Source organism: Gopherus evgoodei, chromosome 8, assembly GCF_007399415.2.
Source record: "Gopherus evgoodei ecotype Sinaloan lineage chromosome 8, rGopEvg1_v1.p, whole genome shotgun sequence".
Taxonomy (NCBI): domain Eukaryota; kingdom Metazoa; phylum Chordata; order Testudines; family Testudinidae; genus Gopherus; species Gopherus evgoodei.
Window position 1 is genome coordinate 104,999,261 of NC_044329.1, and position 19,581 is coordinate 105,018,841.

General features: G+C 45.9%; 2 protein-coding genes across 6 annotated transcripts in view; both read left to right on the forward strand.

Annotated features, from left to right (window-relative positions):
• Nucleotides 1–19,581, forward strand: part of AGBL4 (ATP/GTP binding protein like 4) — a 1,406,381-nt gene that overhangs the window by 869,701 nt on the left and 517,099 nt on the right.
• BEND5 (BEN domain containing 5) overlaps nucleotides 1–19,581 on the forward strand; it is a 49,271-nt gene that overhangs the window by 16,922 nt on the left and 12,768 nt on the right. For all 5 annotated transcript variants that reach the window (XM_030571603.1, XM_030571606.1, XM_030571602.1 and 2 more), the window contains one exon: nucleotides 14,792–14,940. In XM_030571603.1, coding sequence (XP_030427463.1) covers nucleotides 14,792–14,940 — 149 coding nt within the window. The remainder of the gene's footprint in view (nucleotides 1–14,791; nucleotides 14,941–19,581) is intronic.

Below are 19,581 nucleotides of genomic sequence, written 5' to 3' on the forward strand. Positions count from 1 at the left end.
AGGTTTTATACAATTTTGGCTTTAGATTCCAAATAGTTTGAATCAATGGCACTTTTTTTTGTTATTCAGTGATAACTATTTAACTATTATATTGAAACTGGTGCAGAGTAGTAGTCTGTGTCACTGTGTGATAAAACTTGAATACTTCATTATGATTTTAAAAATAGTTTCCATATTTGTTTTTATTTGTAAATAAAAATTCAGAGCCCAATAGTCAAAAGGGTCCATAGTCAAGTCCTGGCCATTGTAATATGCAGTTATAGGTTGCACACCCAAGCTTTGGCGTGCTGTTTTCCATGTCTGTTTTGGGACATGTAGAAGTAGATTTTCACACATAATTTGAGTAGAGGGACACCTACGCTCATGCAAATCTAGTATGTGGTTTGTGAGCCAATCTGAGTTTTGTCCACACAAGATGTTGGATGTGGAAAAAGTGCACGTTTATGGTTTTTGCAGACATTAAAGTGTGCTTGATTGATGTTCACTTTGAAAACTTGACTCCAAAGATTTAAGATATATTTAGTATGGTGAATACCCAGAGAAATTAATTAAAGGGCATGTAAACATAAATAAGCAAGGCTTTCCACACAGTATCAGAGAGACAGTGTGGGTGGTTGTAAATTCCAGGGAGTTCTCTGAAATTTTCCTTGGATGAAAAGATGTTCATCTAGTTGCTAGTAGGACATATGTGAATTGTCAGTCCAGATGTTAGCAGGCAGGTCTGCTAACCACTGTTTTATTGGGCATGCTTGCTGGTTGTGAGGCCAAAACTGGAATGAAGACAGACTATGGACTATCCTTTCATTCCTAGGGATAGTTTCTTCAATAGGAATTTGATGCATCTTTGCATGGACTGACGAAAAAAACTTGAAAAAGTGTTGTCCATGCCAAATATATTCTCTAGATAGTGGACTTGAGTTTATAATGCATCAATCTGACACCATTTTAATGATCTTCAACACCGCCAGCATTGAAGAAATCCTTTCAGCAGATTTTTTTTGTTAACTATTTCAGATTTGAGTGATGAATCTAGACATTTATAGAAATAGGCTCTCTGCAATGAACTAATGAAACTAGTAGCATCTCTTTCCAATATCTGGCTTATCTATTCACTATTGGGAATGATTTTGCTGAAGACAAATTTCATGGAGTTCCAGCCCTGTGGTCCGCTTTGCAGAAATGGAAAATGCCTCCCATTGATCTGGCCAGTGCTTCACTCCTGAAGAGGGTGCAGCTCCCACCTTCGACTCCTGTGGGAAATTCTGTGCCAAAAAAGGAAGAATTCTGCACACAATATTTTAAAATTCTGCACATTTTATTTGTCAGAATAACACCATATAATCATGCCAGTTTCAATTATTCTGGTAATTTTATTTCAGAATACCTTTTTGTCAGAAAGTATGTCACAACAATACAGACAACAAAAAGGATTCAGAAATTTTTTTTTTTTTGACAAATAGATTCCTTACTTGGCATATTAATACAGTATTTTAAGTAAGTCATTTAAACTACAATACAGAAATGTATTTTCACCACCCCTCAGAAGTGGTGCAGAGGCTTGGGGGAGTCAGGGGTAAGGGAGGAGCTGAGGGAGAGAGAATTGCTGGGAAGGAGTTTGGGAGTGAACCTGGAGGGTTATTACATGTGGGTGGGAGAAGTATAGAACAGGTTTGTTTTTTGGGTGGTGGAGAGGGATTGTTAGGGAGTTGTGGAGTCTCCCCCTTGCTGATCCCTAGCCTCTTCTGTTGAGTCATGCACATCTGCCCCTGCCCCCAAGTGTCCCTGCACTCCTGTTCAGTCCCTGGCCCAGTCTGTCTCCTCTCCCCCCACTAGCTGTTCTGATCCCCAGTCTGTGATCCCACCAGCAGCCCTGTGCCTCCTCCCCTGGCCCCATGGATAGGGTGCTGTGAGGAATGCAGCCTCTTCTCCCTCCTGCTGGCTGCTGTGGCCAGGGATCCAGTGCCCTCAGTTTGACACCACAGCGGCCCCTGGTGAGTGAAAAGTCATAACTGTAGTGCCACCCCAGCAGAATATATTTCCTGTAGAGGAAGAAAAAAATCTGTGTGGGACGTGAATTGTGTACGCGCACAGTGGCGTAGAATTCCCCCAAGAATAGTGTACGCGCACAGTGGCGTAGAATTCCCCCAAGAATAACCTCTCTGCTTGGTCACATCTGCTGCTCCCTTTTCCCTTATCTCCACCCCTGCCTCCCCCCGCCCCCCAGAGGAAGCTGTAAGACGCAGCAGCACTAGCAGTGTGCGAGGATGCTGTTGTATTAGACTTTAGCAAAGGAAGTGGAAACCTCTTCCGCCTCCTTTGCACTCCTATGCAGAGCAAACACATTTGTTGTACACTGTAATTTTGGGACATTATAAAAATGCGCTTTTTAAATTTTGTACTCAATCACTGTCCGGATGTGCATATTAATTTAAAAAGTGCCATTGTTTTTAATATAGGGGTGGGCATTCCCTTAAACATTAGAAAGTACTTGGATTCCTAGCCTTTTGTGGAGTGTTGTTTGACTGTGTATAGTTTGCGTGTTAAATTCTTCCCTACATCCATACATTCTTCTTCGAGTGCTTGCTCATATCCATTCCAGTTAGGTGTGCGCTCTGCGTGCACATTCGTCGGAAGATTTTTACCCTAGCAACCCCCGGTGGGTTGGCTGGGTCGCTCCCTGGAGTAGCGCTGCCATGGCGCCGGATATATACCCCTGCTGACCCGACGGCTCCTCCGTTCCTTCTTACCGCCCATATCGGTCGTTGGAACAGTGGAGTGCGGCTTAGCTGTCCTCCATCTTCCTAGCTACTCCTTGTTTCTTCACTATCGTTGCTGTATATAGTTGGTTTAAGTTATAGTTAGTTTGATAGTTCTTGAATAGTTACTGTATATAGTTACAGCGGGGTTTGGGCATTAGCCCCTTCCCCGCACCTGGTGCTGGGGCTCATGCCCAGTTCGCTGGGGTTTAAACCATGCTCGACCTGTCATAAGCCGATGCCCACAAGCGATCCCCGCGACTCTTGTCTAAAGTGCCTCGGGGAATCGCACATTATGGTTAAGTGCAGTATTTGCAAGGCATTTAAACTGAGGACAAAGAGAGACTTTCGCCTGAAGAATCTCTCCTGGTGGAGGCAGCTTTGAACCCTCTGTCCTTGGCACCAAGCGCTGAGCACTCCGCTAGCAGCGCTCCTCCGGCACCAGACCGTGCTGGCACTGCCAAGACACCGAGGCACCGGCCATCTCCGGTGCAGGGACCTGCTCGGCACTGATCTCTCTCCCTGAAGCAGAAGAGGTCGAAGTCCTCCACTACCTCTGTGCCCTTGGCACAGATGCAGCCTCGTGAGGACCGCCTGGCCGGCACCAACTGCTGCGGTACCGTCGAGTCCGGTCCCGCGGGGGAGGGCCGTCGAGTCCGGTCCCTGAGAGCTCCCTGCCGAAGCCTGTGGTTGAGCTTACGGTCCCGTCTATGCCAGAGACGTTCTCCACAGCCAGGGACCTTATAGCCATGACGGAGTCTGTCCTGGCTCAACCCCTGGCACCACCGGTGCGGGTATTACACTCCAGAGGCAAGCCAGCCATAATGAGACCTCCTTCAGTCAGCTCGGCAGACCAGCACCGATCACGATCCAGGTCCCGGTGCCGTTCGCGGTCTCATTGACGATCACGGTCCCGACGCCGCTAGCAGTCCCGGCACCGATCGCCTACTCGGTACCAGTCGTATTCGCGGCATAGATCGACATCTCGGCCTTCGGCCCGGTACTCTTGGTACCGCTTCCGGCACCGCGACTCTCGCAACCGTTCCCGTCGCAGACCTTCGAGATCCAGGTCGACCTCCCAGCACCGCGCCGGTCACAGGTCCTGGTCTCGCTCTCGGCACCGGTATGACTCCAGATACCGATCCCCCGTGCCGAGGAGATCACCAATGGTGAGAGAGAGGGACCCTTACCATAGTCTTTTCAGCTGCTCCCTGGCCGTCCCGGCACCCGTCTTTGTCTTCACAGGCGGACAGTGCTTATGCCCAAGACAGAGACGCCGATGTGCCTGCCACGATTTTCCACGAGCCCCAGGCTCAGGATCATGGACCTCAACAGTGGGCATTCTGGACACCTTGGGCATATCATCAGGCCCAAGGTGCATATCCAGGCCCATCGCGCTCTGCCACACCAGAACACTGGGTGCCGGAAGCCACCATAAGCCGCCCTTCTCCTTCTGCTTCGGAGGAAGTGTCGGTCCAGCCACAGGACTCCCAGATCCCAAGGGAGACAGAGGCTGTCCACCACGATGAGCCCTCGAATGACCCGCTTGTCCCAGGTCTCTCATCCTCCTCCCCTGACGAGGCAGTAGCCGGAACGTCGTCTGTAGGCCCTCCACCAATCAACCTGAGGGCCCACCAGGACCTCCTCAGGCGTGTCGCACAAAATATGAACTTGCAAGTCGAGGAGATCCCGGAGATAGAGGACCCACTGGTGGACATTTTATTCTCTGATGCCCCCACGAGAGTGGCCCTCCCCTTTATACAAACGATCCAGGCCAATGCCAATACAATCTGGCAGTCTCCGGCCTTTGTCCCACCTGCTGCCCGGGGAGTGGAATGTAAATTATGGTGCCCTCCAAGGGCTACGACTACTTATACGTTTATCTCCCTCATTGTCCAGTCAGTCAACGAGAGAGAACGCCATGGCCAGCAGGCTCCAGCCCCGAAATCAAAAGACGCAATGCGCATGGACTTGCTGAGGCGCAAAGTCTTATTCTGCAGGGGCGCTCCAACTCGGTGTGGCTAATCAACAAGCCCTCCTTAGCCACTATAATTTATAATACCTGGGCGGCGGTGGACAAGTTCAAGAAGTTGCTCCCACAGGACTCCCGACAGGAATTTGCGGCCATCCTGGACGAGGGGAAAAAGGTGGCTAGAACCTCCCTCCAGGCTTCCCTGGACGCCATGGACTCAGTGGCCAGGACCTTAGCCTCTGGGGTTACTATGAGGCGTATCTCATGGCTGCAAGTCTTAGGCCTTCCCCCAGAGCTCCAACATACAATTCAGGACCTCCCCTTTGAAGGGCAAGGCCTATTCTCCGATAAGACAGACCCTAGGCTGCAAAGCCTAAAGGATAACAGGGTCATTATGCGCTCACTGGGCATGCACGCGCCAGTGACTCAGCACAGGCCCTTCCGCCCCCAGCGACACCGCTCTTACCCTCAGCCCAGACAGAGACAGGACTTTACTAGAAGGCGGGGTAGAACTGGTTGCCAGAGGCAGTCAGGCAACCAAGGGGGACAGAACCAAGTCCCCTCCAAACCTTCCACAGGGCCAAAACCCTCCTTTTGAAGGTGTGCCCGAGAGCGTCATACCAGTATCATCAAAGGATCCGTTCCCTCCTTTCTCCAACCTTCTCTCCCTTTTCCTCCCTGCGTGGTCCCAGCGAACGACAGATCGCTGGGTCCTACACATGCTGGAATTTGGGTACCACCTCCAGTTTATTTCACACACCTCCCTTCCACCCCCTTTCCTCGTCCCTGTTCAGGGACCCCTCTAATGAGCAACTCCTCCTCCAGGAGGTGCAGGCGTCCTTGCCGAAGGAGCCATAGAGGAGGTACCAGAACACGAATGGGCCACGGGGTTTTACTCTCGCTACTTCCTAATACCCAAGGCAAAGGGGGGTCTCAGACCTATCCTGGATCTGCGGGAACTCAACAGATACATGATAAAGTTGAAGTTCCATATGGTATCCCTGGGGACCATCATCCCATCCCTGGATCCTGGAGACTGGTATGCCGCCCTCGACATGAAAGATGCGTATTTTCACATAGCCATCTACCCACCTCACAGGAGGTTCCTCCGGTTCGTAGTCAACAGACAACATTTTCAGTTTGCGGTCCTGTCGTTCGTCCTCTCTACAGCCCCAAGAGTATTTACGAAATGCATGGCTATAGTCGCCGCCCACCTCCGCTGCCATCGGATACACATTTTTCCGTATCTAGACAACTGGCTCATCTGAGGGACCTCCGAGGCACAAGTGATCCATCACGTCCGCATTGTCAAAGACCTTTTCTTACATCTAGGCCTAATGGTCAATGCGGAAAAGTCCACTCTGATTCCCACTCAGAGGATAGACTTCATTGGCGCCACCCTGGACTCCGTCCTCGCCAGAGCTTGCTTACCGCTGCCCCGGTTCCAGGCAATGGTGGCCATCATCCAGAGTCTGCAAGCTGCTCCCTTGACTTCAGTTCGCACTTTCCTCGGTCTCCTGGGTCACATGGCGGCCTGCACGTTTGTGACGAAATATGCCAAACTGCGCCTCCATCCCCTCCAATTGTGGCTCAACTCAGTGTACCGACCAGGCAGGGATGCCATAGACAATGTCGTCACCATTCCCCCTGAGCATCCTAGGCTCCTTCGACTGGTGGCTGACCCCCACCCTGGTGTGTGCAGGGCTGCTGTTCCATCCGCCCCAGTCCTCTGCATCCTTGACGACAGACATATCATCTCTCTGCTGGGGTGCTGACTTCGGGCATCTACGCACGCAAGGCCTTTGGTCATCTCAGGAACTGGCCTTGCACATCAATGTCTGGGAGCTGAGAGCATCCGCCTTGCTTGCGAGGCGTTCCAACAGCACTTGCAAGGCCGTTGTGTGTCAATATTCACCGACAACACAACAGCCATGTATTATATAAACAAACAGGGCGGGACAAGGTCCTTGACCCTTTGTCAGGAAGCCATTCATCTCTGAGACTTTTGTATAGCCCACTCCATAGACCTCATAGCGTCCTTTCTCCCGGGGGTTCGGAACAGTCTCTGGCGGATCGCCTCAGCAGATCCTTCCTTTCTCACGAGTGGTCCCTTCGGCCGGTCGTTATTCTTTCGGTCTTCCGGAAGTGGGGATTTCCCTCTGTAGACCTCTTCGCGTCCCACGAGAACAGGAAATGCCATATGTTCTGTTCCTTTCAAGGCGTCTCACAGGGTTTGATGGCGGACACCTTCCTGATACCGTGGATGACTCACCTGCTATACACTTTTCCACCGTTCCCGCTCGTCCACAAGGTCCTGCTGAAAGTATGCAGGGGCAGAGCCCTCTTGATCATGATCGCTCCAGCGTGGCCCAGGCAGCATTGGTACACCATGTTGCTAGACCTGTCAATAGCCGACCCTATCCCACTACCTCTTCACCTGGACCTGATAACTCAGGACCATGGCAAACTGCATCACCAAGACCTACAGTCCCTCCATCTCACGGCGTGGCTTCTGAGTGGTTGACCCAGTCTGAGATGCATTGCTCTGCCCCAGTGCAACAAGTAGTCTTGGGTGGCAGAAAACCTTCCATTAGAGCAACATATCTGGCCAAGTGGAAGTGTTTCACATGCTGGTATGGAGAACACAATGTTATTCCCACCGAGGTCTCCATCCCCACCATCTTGGACTACCTCTAGTCCCTTAAACAACAGGGCCTTGCGGTATCTTTGAGGGTGCACTTGGCTGCCATCTCTACCTTCCACCCAGGGGAGAATGGTCGCTCGGTGTTTTCACATCCTATGGTATCCAGATTCCTCAGGGGCTTGGAGCGGCTATACTCCCAAGTACGCCGCCCCGCCCCAACCTGGGACCTCAACCTGGTTCTTACCACACTTATGTCGGCCCCATTCGAGCCATTAGCAACTTGCTCCCTTCTCTACCTGTCCTGGAAAACCACTTTCCTTGTGGCCATCACATCGGCAAGACGAGTTTCCGAGCTCCGGGCTCTCACGGTGGACCCTCCATATACTGTGTTCCACAAGGACAAGGTGCAGTTGCGACCACACCCTTTCTCCCCAAAGTGGTATCGGCTTTCCATGTTAACCAGGAGATCTTCCTTCCGATCTTCTTCCCGAAGCCACATTCATCGCGCAGGGAGCAACAGCTGCACTCGCTAGACATCCGTAGAGCACTCACTTTTTATATCGAGCGGACAAAGCCCTTCTGCAGAACCCCCGAACTCTTCGTCGCAGTGGCAGAGCATATGAAGGGCCTACCCGTTTCCTCACAGAGGATTTCATCCTGGGTGGCATCGTGCATCCGCGCCTGTTACGACTTGGTTCATGTTCCATCGAGCCACCTCACGGCCCACTCTACCAGGGCTCAAGCCTCATCTGCTGCTTTCCTGGCTCATGTGCCCATCCACGAGATATGTCGCGCAGCTGCCTGGTCCTCGGTCCATACCTTCGCTTCTCACTATGCCCTGGTTCAGAAGTCCAGGGATGACACAGCCTTTGGCTCCGCGGTGTTACACTCTGCGACTTCTCACTCCGACCCCATCGCCTAGTAAGGCTTGGAAATCACCTAACTGGAATGGATATGAGCAAGCACTCGAAGAAGAAAAGACAGTTACTCACGTTTGTAACTGTTGTTCTTCGAGATGTGTTGCTCATATCCATTCCAAACCCGCCCTCCTTCCCCACTGTCGGAGTAACCGGCAAGAAGGAACTGAGGAGCGGTCGGGTCGGCAGGGGTATATATCCGGTGCCATGGTGGCGCCACTCCAGGAGGCGACCCAGCCGACCCGCCGGGGGTTGCTAGGGTAAAAATCTTCTGACGAATGTGCACGCAGCGCGCGCACACCTAACTGGAATGGATATGAGCAACACATCTCAAAGAACAACGGTTACAAAGGTGTGTAACCGTCTTGTCCCGTTGGTTTTGGTGGGGTTATTAATTTGCAAAGGTAAAAGTTGGACCTGAATGTAGCCATATACCTTCTGTCAAGACTTGAAGCAGCAACTACAGATAATTCAATGTCCATTTCCTGTAATGGTTATATTAAAATAGAAAAAGTGTCATGGGAAAATAGATGCAAAATTAGTTTATTGTTAGAAATGTGGAACTACTGCAGACTTCAGTTGTGATAAGAAGGGGATCTCAAACAAAACAAAGTGGTTAGTTATGATGGTTGTGAATATGTGCTATCCATGAAAATAGTTTAAAAAGGGTAGTGTCTTGGACTTATATTTAGTTGTTATGGTGAGTTCATGAACCTACAGTTTCATATTTCACATAATTTATGTGAAGTTATACTTTTAGCAGGCTACTGTTAATGCAAACTAATTGCATTTCTGTTTCACCTAGGGACTTACGCTTTCTTTGTGTGAGATGACAGCTGTTTTGTACGGATGAATCACAGCTGGGGGAAATGTGTATTATTGCTGATGTTTTAAACTTGAAGGCCAAATGTAGAAGAAAGTTCAGTTAATTTCTTTCTCTGTTACTGGAACTTGCTGCCCCACTGACAGTGTGAATATCAGTGTTCATAGCCCTTTACATTTTTATACTGAGTTGCAATTTATTACACAAGGGCCTTGGAACTGACTTGCCATAGCTGATGCAGCATCCTCAGATGCATCAGGAGGAGAATAAGATGGTCAGTATTTCGCTATTCTTTATGCACTATTAAGGGCTCTGTTCTGATGTTAAGGCATAACCTTTCGTTTGAGGTGGTGCAGCAGAACACTGTCTCATGGAGTCACAATGTCTCATAAAGTTCCAGGAAGCAAAGAGGTGGGGGAAAAAGTATATGCTGCATGTCTTCAAGGGTTTTGGTTCAATGGATATTTCCTCTGCTGCTTGGAGGGGATGCACTGCCATGGCATTCATCTCTCTAGCCAGGATCATATTGTGCTAGGCCTCTGCACACATGCAAAGACTATTTTGACCACTTTCCCTCTCCTCTGTGTAATATATCTGACTGGACATAATTTTTTGCCCTTATGTAAGGGGCTGTATGATCCAGTACATGTTGGGAACACCTATACAGCAGTTGAACACTCATGGCTGACCTGAGTCAGCTGATTTGGGTTCATGGGGCTGTAAAATTGGTATGTTTATGTTTGGGCTTGGACTGAAGCCCAGGCTCTGGGACCTCACAAGGGAGGAGGGTCCCAGAGCCCAGGCTCCAGCCTGAGCCTGAACAGCTGCACAGCAATTTTTAATCCCATCGCCTGAGCTCCATGAGCAAGTGTCCAGCTGACCTGGGCCAGGCGCAGTCGTGCCAGGGATATCTTATTCCAGTGTAGACATACCCTAAATCATTGACTTTTTTCTCCTCTTGAAGTCCAGTTTCAAATATTGCTTGGATCACCAGTGATATATGAATTTGAATAATATAAAAATGTTTCAGGATAAAAGGCTTCACACTGGGTAAGCACTGTCAGGGGCGGCTCTAAACGTTTCGCTGCCCCAAGCATGGCGTCATGCCGTGGGGGGCGCTCTGCTGCTCTCCGGTCGTGCGTCTCCGGTGGACCTCCCGCAGGCCCTGCAGCTTCAGCGGAGCTGTGGAACCAGCATACCCTCCGCAGGTATGCCACCGAAGGCACCCTGCCTGCCGCCCTCTCAGTGACTGGCAGAGCACCCCCCTGTGGCATGCCGGCCCAAGCACGCGATTTGCGTGCTGGGGCCTGGAGCCGCCCCTGAGCACTGCACAATTTAGTATGATTGTCTATATCAAGTCCGAGGATGATCCTAGAAGCAGTAGTGTGCAGTCTTCCCAATAGAACATCTCTTACCAGAACCAATGCATGGCTCTAGCTAGTTCTGCCAGCCTTATACTTGTTAGTGTTTTCACACTGTACTCTTAATTAGTATTGCAGTAGGACAGAGAGGGAGATATTCACCCAAATTCTTTGCTTATCTTCCAGCTTATCTAGTTACAGCTCCCTCATTCTTGGGGCTGGGTCTGTGTCATCCTGAGTTGTGACATAGGTAAGGGCAGCCCCAGGCTGTTCCAATTTACACTGAATGGCTACAGTCAGTATGGAACCATTACCCCAACTAAGTCTAGCAGGAACTCATCGAATTTCAGCCACATCCTCATCCCTGCCTGGGAACCAAACTGGAGGAGTGGAGGAGGAGCTGGTTATGCTGGTACAGCACCAGCGGAGACCCCACACCAGAAGAATTCTCATATGGCCATATTCAGCTGCTTTCTGGACTGTCTCTTTCAGTGAAAGAGAGAGCCAAAGAGTCTTATAAGCAAATGGCAGTGAGAACTGAACAAACAAGGAACATTTACTGCAGCACCATGAGTAACAGTTAAATCGGCAACAAATCAAGAACAGTGTCTAAAAATCCAAGATTTCCCAGATTCCTCAATATCCTGTGCATTCCCTTTCTAGTAGACATGGGGAAAAGCAGAGACTTCCTGCCACAGAAAGGAAGTGCTGAACAATGCCCTCCACACATCTCAGGTAGCATCAAAGCCTGCAATGTCTTTGAGAGAATGAGATGATCCATACACTGTGGAAAGCCTGGCATATGTTGATACTGCAGCTGAAGCTACTGTGGTTCCATTTTGAGCAACCACTAATTCAGAAACACTCTCCGTAAAGAAAAACAAAAAATTTGGAGTGAACTTGAAAGGTTTCTTTCCTTTCTTTTCACATTCTTAAAAACTGTCTTTGCTGTATTTTAAAATAATCATTATGTAGTAAATATTTGCATTTTTGAGCCCTGGAGCCATGGCCAATTTCTTTCACTCCCTCCCTCCCTTTATTTAGAAAAACAAACAAAAAAAAAAGAGCAAAAAAAAAGCTACAAAGAGAGAAACTTTAAATTTACTTTCTCAAGTGTGGTGCATGGCAAATTAGGCACGCAACTCCCATTAGCAATAAAGCAATAGAGTGAGTTGCATGTCTAATACACAACATGCTGTGCTGAAAATGCAGTCTTTAGTACTTAGTGAAAAGAACTGTGAAGCCTATCCAGTTAGATGCAGCTTTATGGGTTTTTGGAGGGGAGGGAGCAAGCTTTTAGAGTATAAAATAAGGCATTTTTAAGGCTTTGTGTCTGTGGCTTCCAAGCAATAAAGCATCAGTTAAATTTGATATTTTTGTGGCTCCTGAGACTTGCTGCTACAGTGGACTTTTACCAGTTACTCTTCTTTAGGGAAATCTGGAAACCAAACCCCAGCTGTGGCAATGTACTGGCTGTAAACAGACAGTAAAAAACCTCCAAGTAGAAAATAGCATAAATGTTTAAACCAAGAAACACTTTTCATTCTGGGAAGAAAATACTTCAACATAGGGTTGTTGTTTTTTTTCCCTTGAATTTTCCTTCAAAGCACAGAATTGTACATCAGTGAGCTCAAGGAAAGCAATCCTCATGAACAGTTTGCCTCAAGAAAAGGCATGAATGTTCTCTTCCCAGCCTATAGTCAAGGCAATCTCTAGGGCAGTGGTTTTCAACCTTTTTTCATGTGCAGACCCCTAAACAATTTTGAATAGAGATGTAGCCCTTTTGGAAACTCAACCTGTGGTGTGCAAACTCCTACGATAGAAGTCTCACACTGAAAACTGAACAGAATTCAGCCGTAAATGTTGCACGTGCTCGGCATGGCAGTTGACACAACGTGAGAAAGGGGGCTAAACTGCGGGCTTCTGTGGTAATGACAACACTTCTGGATTTTGGCGTGTAGGTGTGGGTATTCACATACTTTTGATTGATCAGAAAAACAAAGTAACTAAGAAAGTGTTCTTTAGTCCTTCTCATAACACAAGTAGGGGTCACCCAATGAAATTAATAGGCAGCAGGTTTAAAACAAACTGAAGTTTTGTTTTTTTTTCCACACAACACACAGTTTCAGTCTGTGGAACCCTTTGCCAGAGGATCTTGTGAAGGCCATGACTAGAACAGGGTTCAGAAGAGAAGCAGATAAGTTCATGGAGGATAGGTCCATCAGTGGCTATTAGCTAGAATGGGCAGCGATGGTGTCCTAGGCTCTGTTTGCCAGAAGCTGGGAATGGGTGATGGGATGGATCACTTGATTATTTCTTCTGTTCATTTCCTCTGGGGCACCTGGCATTGGTCACTGTTGGAAGACAGGATACGGGGCTAGATAGACCTTTGGTCTGACTCAGTATGGCCGTTCTTATGTTCTTAATGCCTTTTCTGGGATCTGAAACTTTATTTTCATGATCACTGTTCATGGACCCCTTAGACACAGTCTGCAGACTTCCAGGAGTCCACAGATCACAGGTTGAAAACCACTGCTTTAGGGTAGTTTGTGTATCAGTACCCTGCTTGTTCAGTTCATTAAAGAATGTGGGAAGAGGTTGAACACTTATACTGCATCCATTCGTAAAAGAGAGTCTTGCAGATGATCCACTGCTATGTGTGGTTTTGCCAGTTTTAAATAGAACTGTTCAGTCTTTACTTGGTGCCAACATCAGTGTCTGCTTGTGTATGGTTTTGCAGAGGTCTGTGAATGCTGCTGTGAAACTATAATGCAAATGTTCTGTCTTTCATGTGGTTCTGTATTGGTACCATAGTTGCATTCAGTTCCTAAGAAACCCAATAGTTGTCACTGCAGAATAGAGTTGTCCAAAGAACTGGAATTTTTGGTCCTTGACAATAAGCTAAATGCATCCCACTAGCTCTAAGTGTGAAATAACTGATATTTACGTCTCGTACAAGCCATGTTAAGCCACACGGGGAAATTGCTATTTTTGCATACTGAGCTTTCATATGATTCTGTGCAGCATAAGGAGTAAAGGATGCCATAATGGTTTCAGATACAGAGAATATCCAAGAAATATGATACAAGAGACAGATTTATTTTTTTCCAGTGTACCAGCAGCTATACTGCCATTAGCTAAAACCACAGTCTGATTTGCTGGGTTAGAGCAAACAAAACTTGGGGCTATGTATACAAAAAGTGAGATGGCAACTGCTGAGACTCATTTCCACAGTTAACCAAAAAAACTAATTTAATAAATTATTCAAGACTCAAATGTTAGATATGCAGTGCTAACTCACTCCATCATAGTGTAGTTATAGGGAATATGAGAGTTACTCTTGTCCTTCGGTCGTGATCCTGCAACTGATACTATACTGACCTGTACCTGTACAAAACTGCATTGTCTCAAATGGAGCTTCATGTGGTACCGGTGGCTTGCTCACACGTATGCTTTCAGGATTGGAGCCTTAGACTGCATTTACTGGTGCTATCACACTTATAATTAATGACGTTATAAAATCCAGTTCACAAATTGTTTTATTTGACCCTTTTAGAATCACTTTGTAGTAGCAGATCTGGGGGAGGGAATTCTGAAGAGCTGGTGTCATTAATAGTTAATTTGTCTTCCTTAGAAACCTCAAACATCTGCTTAGCGCAATCTTCCATTGTTTAAACTGTGCTTAATTTTTGTTGATTGCATTTAAAATACAAATCAGTGTAGCTGATCAGGCAATCAAAATTCCAATGTATGTTGTGCTAACACTTAGGTGTTCCTTAAATTCATGGCATTTTAGCATGAGTATCCCAAGTCCATTCACTTATCTGTACAATTTCTATTCATTCTTATTTTACATATCCCTATTTAAAAAATGTTTTAAATATTTTTAATTTTTTCCATGAAAACGTATAGATTGACATTAACAGATAACACATAATCTTCCAAGTAACTGTACAGTAATTCTAATTTGAAGGATAACTGTTACCGCTGCTGGTTTATATGTTCAACTCTGTTGCATTATCATTCCTTTGAGTACAGATTATAGCTACCTCACCCATATTCTTTGAACTATCTGTACACACACTTATTTTTAAGCATGATTCTTTAGTGTTAAGTGTTTAAAGCAGGAATGGATTAGAGCCTCAATACTTACCCCGATTTTATTGGGGACTGTTCAGATGAAGGGTTTTGCTTTGGACCCATTTCCATTCTAAAACAAACATGGCTAATGTGGTGGTCTATGCTGACCATTGTTTAGTAAAATGATTGATTTCATGTTCTTGGGATAGCAGACCAATCTCTTTTCTTAACTGTGTAGGTCCTGCCATTGAACTTGAAAAAGGAAAACCAGAGTCAATTGAGCCTGAGCCTGAGATACAGAAAACATTCAGTGAGGAAGCGAATACATCAACATACTATCCTGCCCCTGTTCCAGTAATGGACAAGTATATTCTCGAGAACGGAAAGGTATTTAAAACTAAATACTTTATAAATAATCTTTAACTGTTCTTGGATTTCATACCAAACTTTCATGACATTAGAATCTTTGCTGTAAGCTATTACTGTGTTTAGTGTTTTCCTAAGTTTTCACAAAGTGCAATAGTATCTGTATAATAAGATTACAGGAACATCACTCTGTGTGTCACTCTGAAGCTTATGTCTATAGAGTTGGTAGGAATTGATGGAAATAGCTACAAACATGGTTGGTGGCTCTTTTTTTATTATTCAGAATATCATCAGGATGAATCATCACTGGGCGTAGGCGCCGATTCTGTGGGTGATCCGGGGCTGGAGCACCCATCGGGAAAAATTAGTGGGTGCTCTGCACCCACCAGCAGTCAAGCTTCCTGCTCCACCTCACCACCGCCTCCCCTGATGGCGCCACGGCCCCGTTCCTCCACCTACCTCCCAGCGCTTGCTGCTGCTAAACAGCTGTAGTGTGTTCCGGGAGGGACGGGGGAGGAGTGGAAGCGTGGCGTGCTCGGAGGAGGAGGAGGCAGGGCTGGGGTGGGGATTTGGGGAAGGAGTTGGAATAGGGGCAGGGAGGGTGCTGAGTTGGGGCAGGGACTTTGGGGAAGGGTTTGGAATGGGGGCAGGAGTGGGCAGGGCAGGAGTGGAGTGGGGGTGGGGCCGGCAGCAGAGTGGGGTCGAGCACCCACCAGCGCCAGTAGAAGTCGGCACCTGTGTCACTGGGTATTGTGATCTGTTACCGTCCAGTTTTTAAATTCGCAGTCATTTTGACTTGACAAATTTCACCCATACCGCGTACAGCTACAGAAAGGCCTGTATCTGTGGCATGCCAAAAGTTCTAGACCACAGTGATCTCAGAGGTAACTCAACTAATTGCCTCCTTTACTCTATAGCCAAGTTGAATGCAACAGTTTCACTGGTTGTATCAGGGAGACTGTGGATTTTGGCAGCTGCCACCTGCACAAAACACAAATCAACACAACCACCCCCACACACTGCAATCAGCACACACAGTAACCCCAAACATGCCTCACCAGAACATATACCCTTCATTCACAATGTGTAAAAATTCATCTCTTCCAGCACAACACAGCCCTCCATTCAACAGCATAGTCAGCACACACCACAATTCCAAACATCACTCTGAGTATCTAAAATGTTTGTTGATTTAGTGTGAGGTGATGGAAACAGCTACAAACTTGATTGAGAGCTCTTTTAGTTTACCGGGTTCTGTCATCACTGGAGGTTCATGACTTGTTACTGTCCAGTTTTTAAGTTCTCAACTGTTTTCAACTTTTTTACATTTATGATTTTATGAATTACACCTATGTGACAGCATGGGGTTGCGGGTACTAATTGCTAAGTAAAAGACAATTATACAAATATGTACCGTATTTGAAACTGATAATTGGTGGTAAGATGATCAATGATACTTTGAAGTGAATGCACACAGTCAATATACAGAAAAGGACACAATGGATAAACTTTGGTGTTTACGTAAATCCACTGAAATTATACCATACTCAGCAGATTCCCATTCTTGGGATGTCTATGCTATTAGTGCCGGAATTGGAGAACCTCTAGAAAGCAATAGCCACATCAGGCTCCCCCGTGCTCCTTTTAGCTACCAAATATTGTTTAACATAGTTACAGAGGCAGAGAAACATAGCACATTCTATTTCACCTTAAAATCAACATCACAGTATTGATTGCATCTGGTGTTTGACATGTCCCTTGAATATGAAGTTAAAATAATAATTCATTGTTCTATATTTTAACAGAGATATCAAAACACTTTGTTTACTGGGATTTAGATTGTTGTAACCATTTGAAAACAACTGATACATTTTAGTGACACACTTAAGGTGGCCAGTTTTTAACATTTTCACTAATTCATACCATTCTTTTTGTTAACCTGAACTGCCATGGAGTTGTAGAAAGGCTATTTTACAAACTCCACACTTTGTGGTATTGGATGTGATCATGGTAGGATTCTCACTCATGTCAGAGAAACTCTTCTGTATCCCAAAAGAGAGGACAGCATTAAAGAAGTGTGTGTGGTGTGTGTTAGTCAGATACATTGTTCATGTTGTCATGGTTACTAAAGTATTCTGGTCTTGTGGTTTGTTTTGTTCTTGGAGGTTGATCATGTGCTCAGTGATTTCAGTGGTAAAGTTCCCATTGACTTCAACAGGCAAAGGATCTTACACTTTGTTGGTGCCTGTCATCCAAAGATCACAAAATACTTACAAAAACTGATTTCATTAGGTCTCACAGCAGTACCTCTGAGAGAACTAGATAAGTATTATCATGCCAGTTTTACAGAAGGGTATAAAGAGGGTGGGAGAATAAATTACTTGCCTGAGAATATAAAGCAAGTTAGTAACAGAGCTGGAAATATAAAAGAGAACCTAGGATTCCTGTGGTCAAGTGATCTGCTATAACCACAGACCTCTGTTTAATACCAACAATAACATTTCCTTCGAATAATGAAAAGCTCTCAGGAATGCAGACTCTCTTTGAAACCTGAATCTTTAAAAAATGTGTGTTATAACGGGCTATTTTAAAACATTTTAAGTAAAAACTCAGGAATACATGATGTACTTAAGGCCTGGAAAGAGACTAAGGCATCTATGCATGTTAATATGGAGCAGCTAGCTATACCTTGAAATACACTATACTTCACTTTTTGATAAAATGAAGCATTCAGCTTTCTGGTTTTCATTTAGTAGTCAAACCCAGAATTCAGCACTTCAGAATGCTACTGATTTTTTTGTTTTAAATCTTCTTGAAATATTCTAAACTACATTGTATTTCTTATTTCAAGATATCTGTATTTTAGTCTTGGAAAGTCCAAAATCATCTGAGTTCTGAGCACTAGCCGCTGGCTATGAATGGAGTTGTTTTACAGATTATGGGGATGGAACCGAAAGAGTGCTTTAAAACAAATAAATAAATTGTAATTATATAGAGACTGATCAGAGTGGGGAGAAGGAAGTAATTATGTATTGAGGATTATGTAACTTGTTTGTCTGTCCATCTGTTTTGTTTTGTTTGGCCACCTATGTTGTAACATTCTTTACAATATCTGGTCATGAAAGGAATATCTTTATGCATGACTATTTAAAAAACAAACTATAATCTGCCTTTTGCAATTTCACCTCTGTCTGAAGAAATTATATACAGAAGAGGCAACTTGCTTGTGTTCATGCTTTTAAGAAAGCTAGACTCTTTACTTGATTGCTAGATGGCAATCAGTATCTGGAACGTTAATATTTCTACAGTTAAGGTTTCAAACAGTGCTGCTTAAGGACACCGCAAAGAAACAGTCATCTCTTGATTTTCCCCCTTACAGCTGGGTGCGGTATTTACTCCTAGGGGAGTGCTATGCATCTGTGGACACACAGAATTAATCTGTCTTGCATAATTTTGTATTTTCCTGCGTAAAAAACATTTTGCCCCAGAAGTGCTGCAGTTCTGCTTTTTGCCCACCAGAGTCTGCTGTAATGCTAAAACAGCCAGCGTGGCTGTTCTGGCGCCACAGCAGCCTCTGGTGGGCAAAAGGCAGAACTGCAGCATGTCTGGGGCAAAATACAAAATTCTATGCCCAGTGCTGCAGAATTGCCCCAGGAGTAGAGTTCATAACATCACCCTGCGGAGCCAGGTTAGGACAGAGTGGAGCACAAAGGGCTGCTGTGGGGTTCAGAATGGCTATGGGGAGTGGAGGAGACAGACTGGAACATAGGCTTAGGAGCTAGTGGGGATGGGATGGGGGCTGCAGAGACCCATGGGGATGAGGGGTTCAGGAACGGGGCAAATGTGCCTGACTGAATGGGAGAGGCTTGGGGTCAGCCAGGGTCTTCATGGGGGAAGCTTCCCAACACCCTAATAATTGCCCCCTCCACCCCCCCCAAGAAAAATCTCCCACCCACACCCAGCACCCTCCAGGTTCACTCCTAGGTGCCTTGCCTCTCCCTCAGTTCCTCTGTTACCCCTGACTCCCCCAAGCCTTTTCAGTGCTTCTGACAGGTTCAGGAAATACAGGTCTGTATTGTAATTTAAATGTATTACACAAAGTTCTGTATTAATATGCCTAGTAAGGAACCTGTCTAAAAAAAAAAAATTACCAGAATATTTTTTGTCCATATTGTTACAGACATACTTGCTGACAGATATTTTGAAATAATTACCAAAATAATTGTAACCGGCATGATTATATTATGTTGTTTTGATAAATAAAATATGCAGAATTTTGCAGAATTTTCAAATACTGTGTGCAGAATTTTTAATTTTTTGGTGCAGAATTCCCCTAGAAGCAGTTATTGCAGTCCTTTCATCCCTGGAGCCTCCTGCAGTCTGCCTGCCAGCCAGTCTTGGTGGGTCTTCCATGGCTTGGCCTCTGGCCAGTACACAAAGCCCAAATGAACTCCTCCTGGAGTATTAGAGTCCAATAAATAAACAGTCTATTTGCCCTTGCTGGGGTCTTCAGCCCCATCTCTGGGGTCCTTTAAATTCAGCCTTTTGTTCAGGCTCATAAACAAGCTCCATCATTTCCTTGGGGTTTATATCACTTTATCTGTGGCCAGTAGAGGAACCTGGACCCACCCACTACTATGAGTTCCAACACAGGAACTCTAT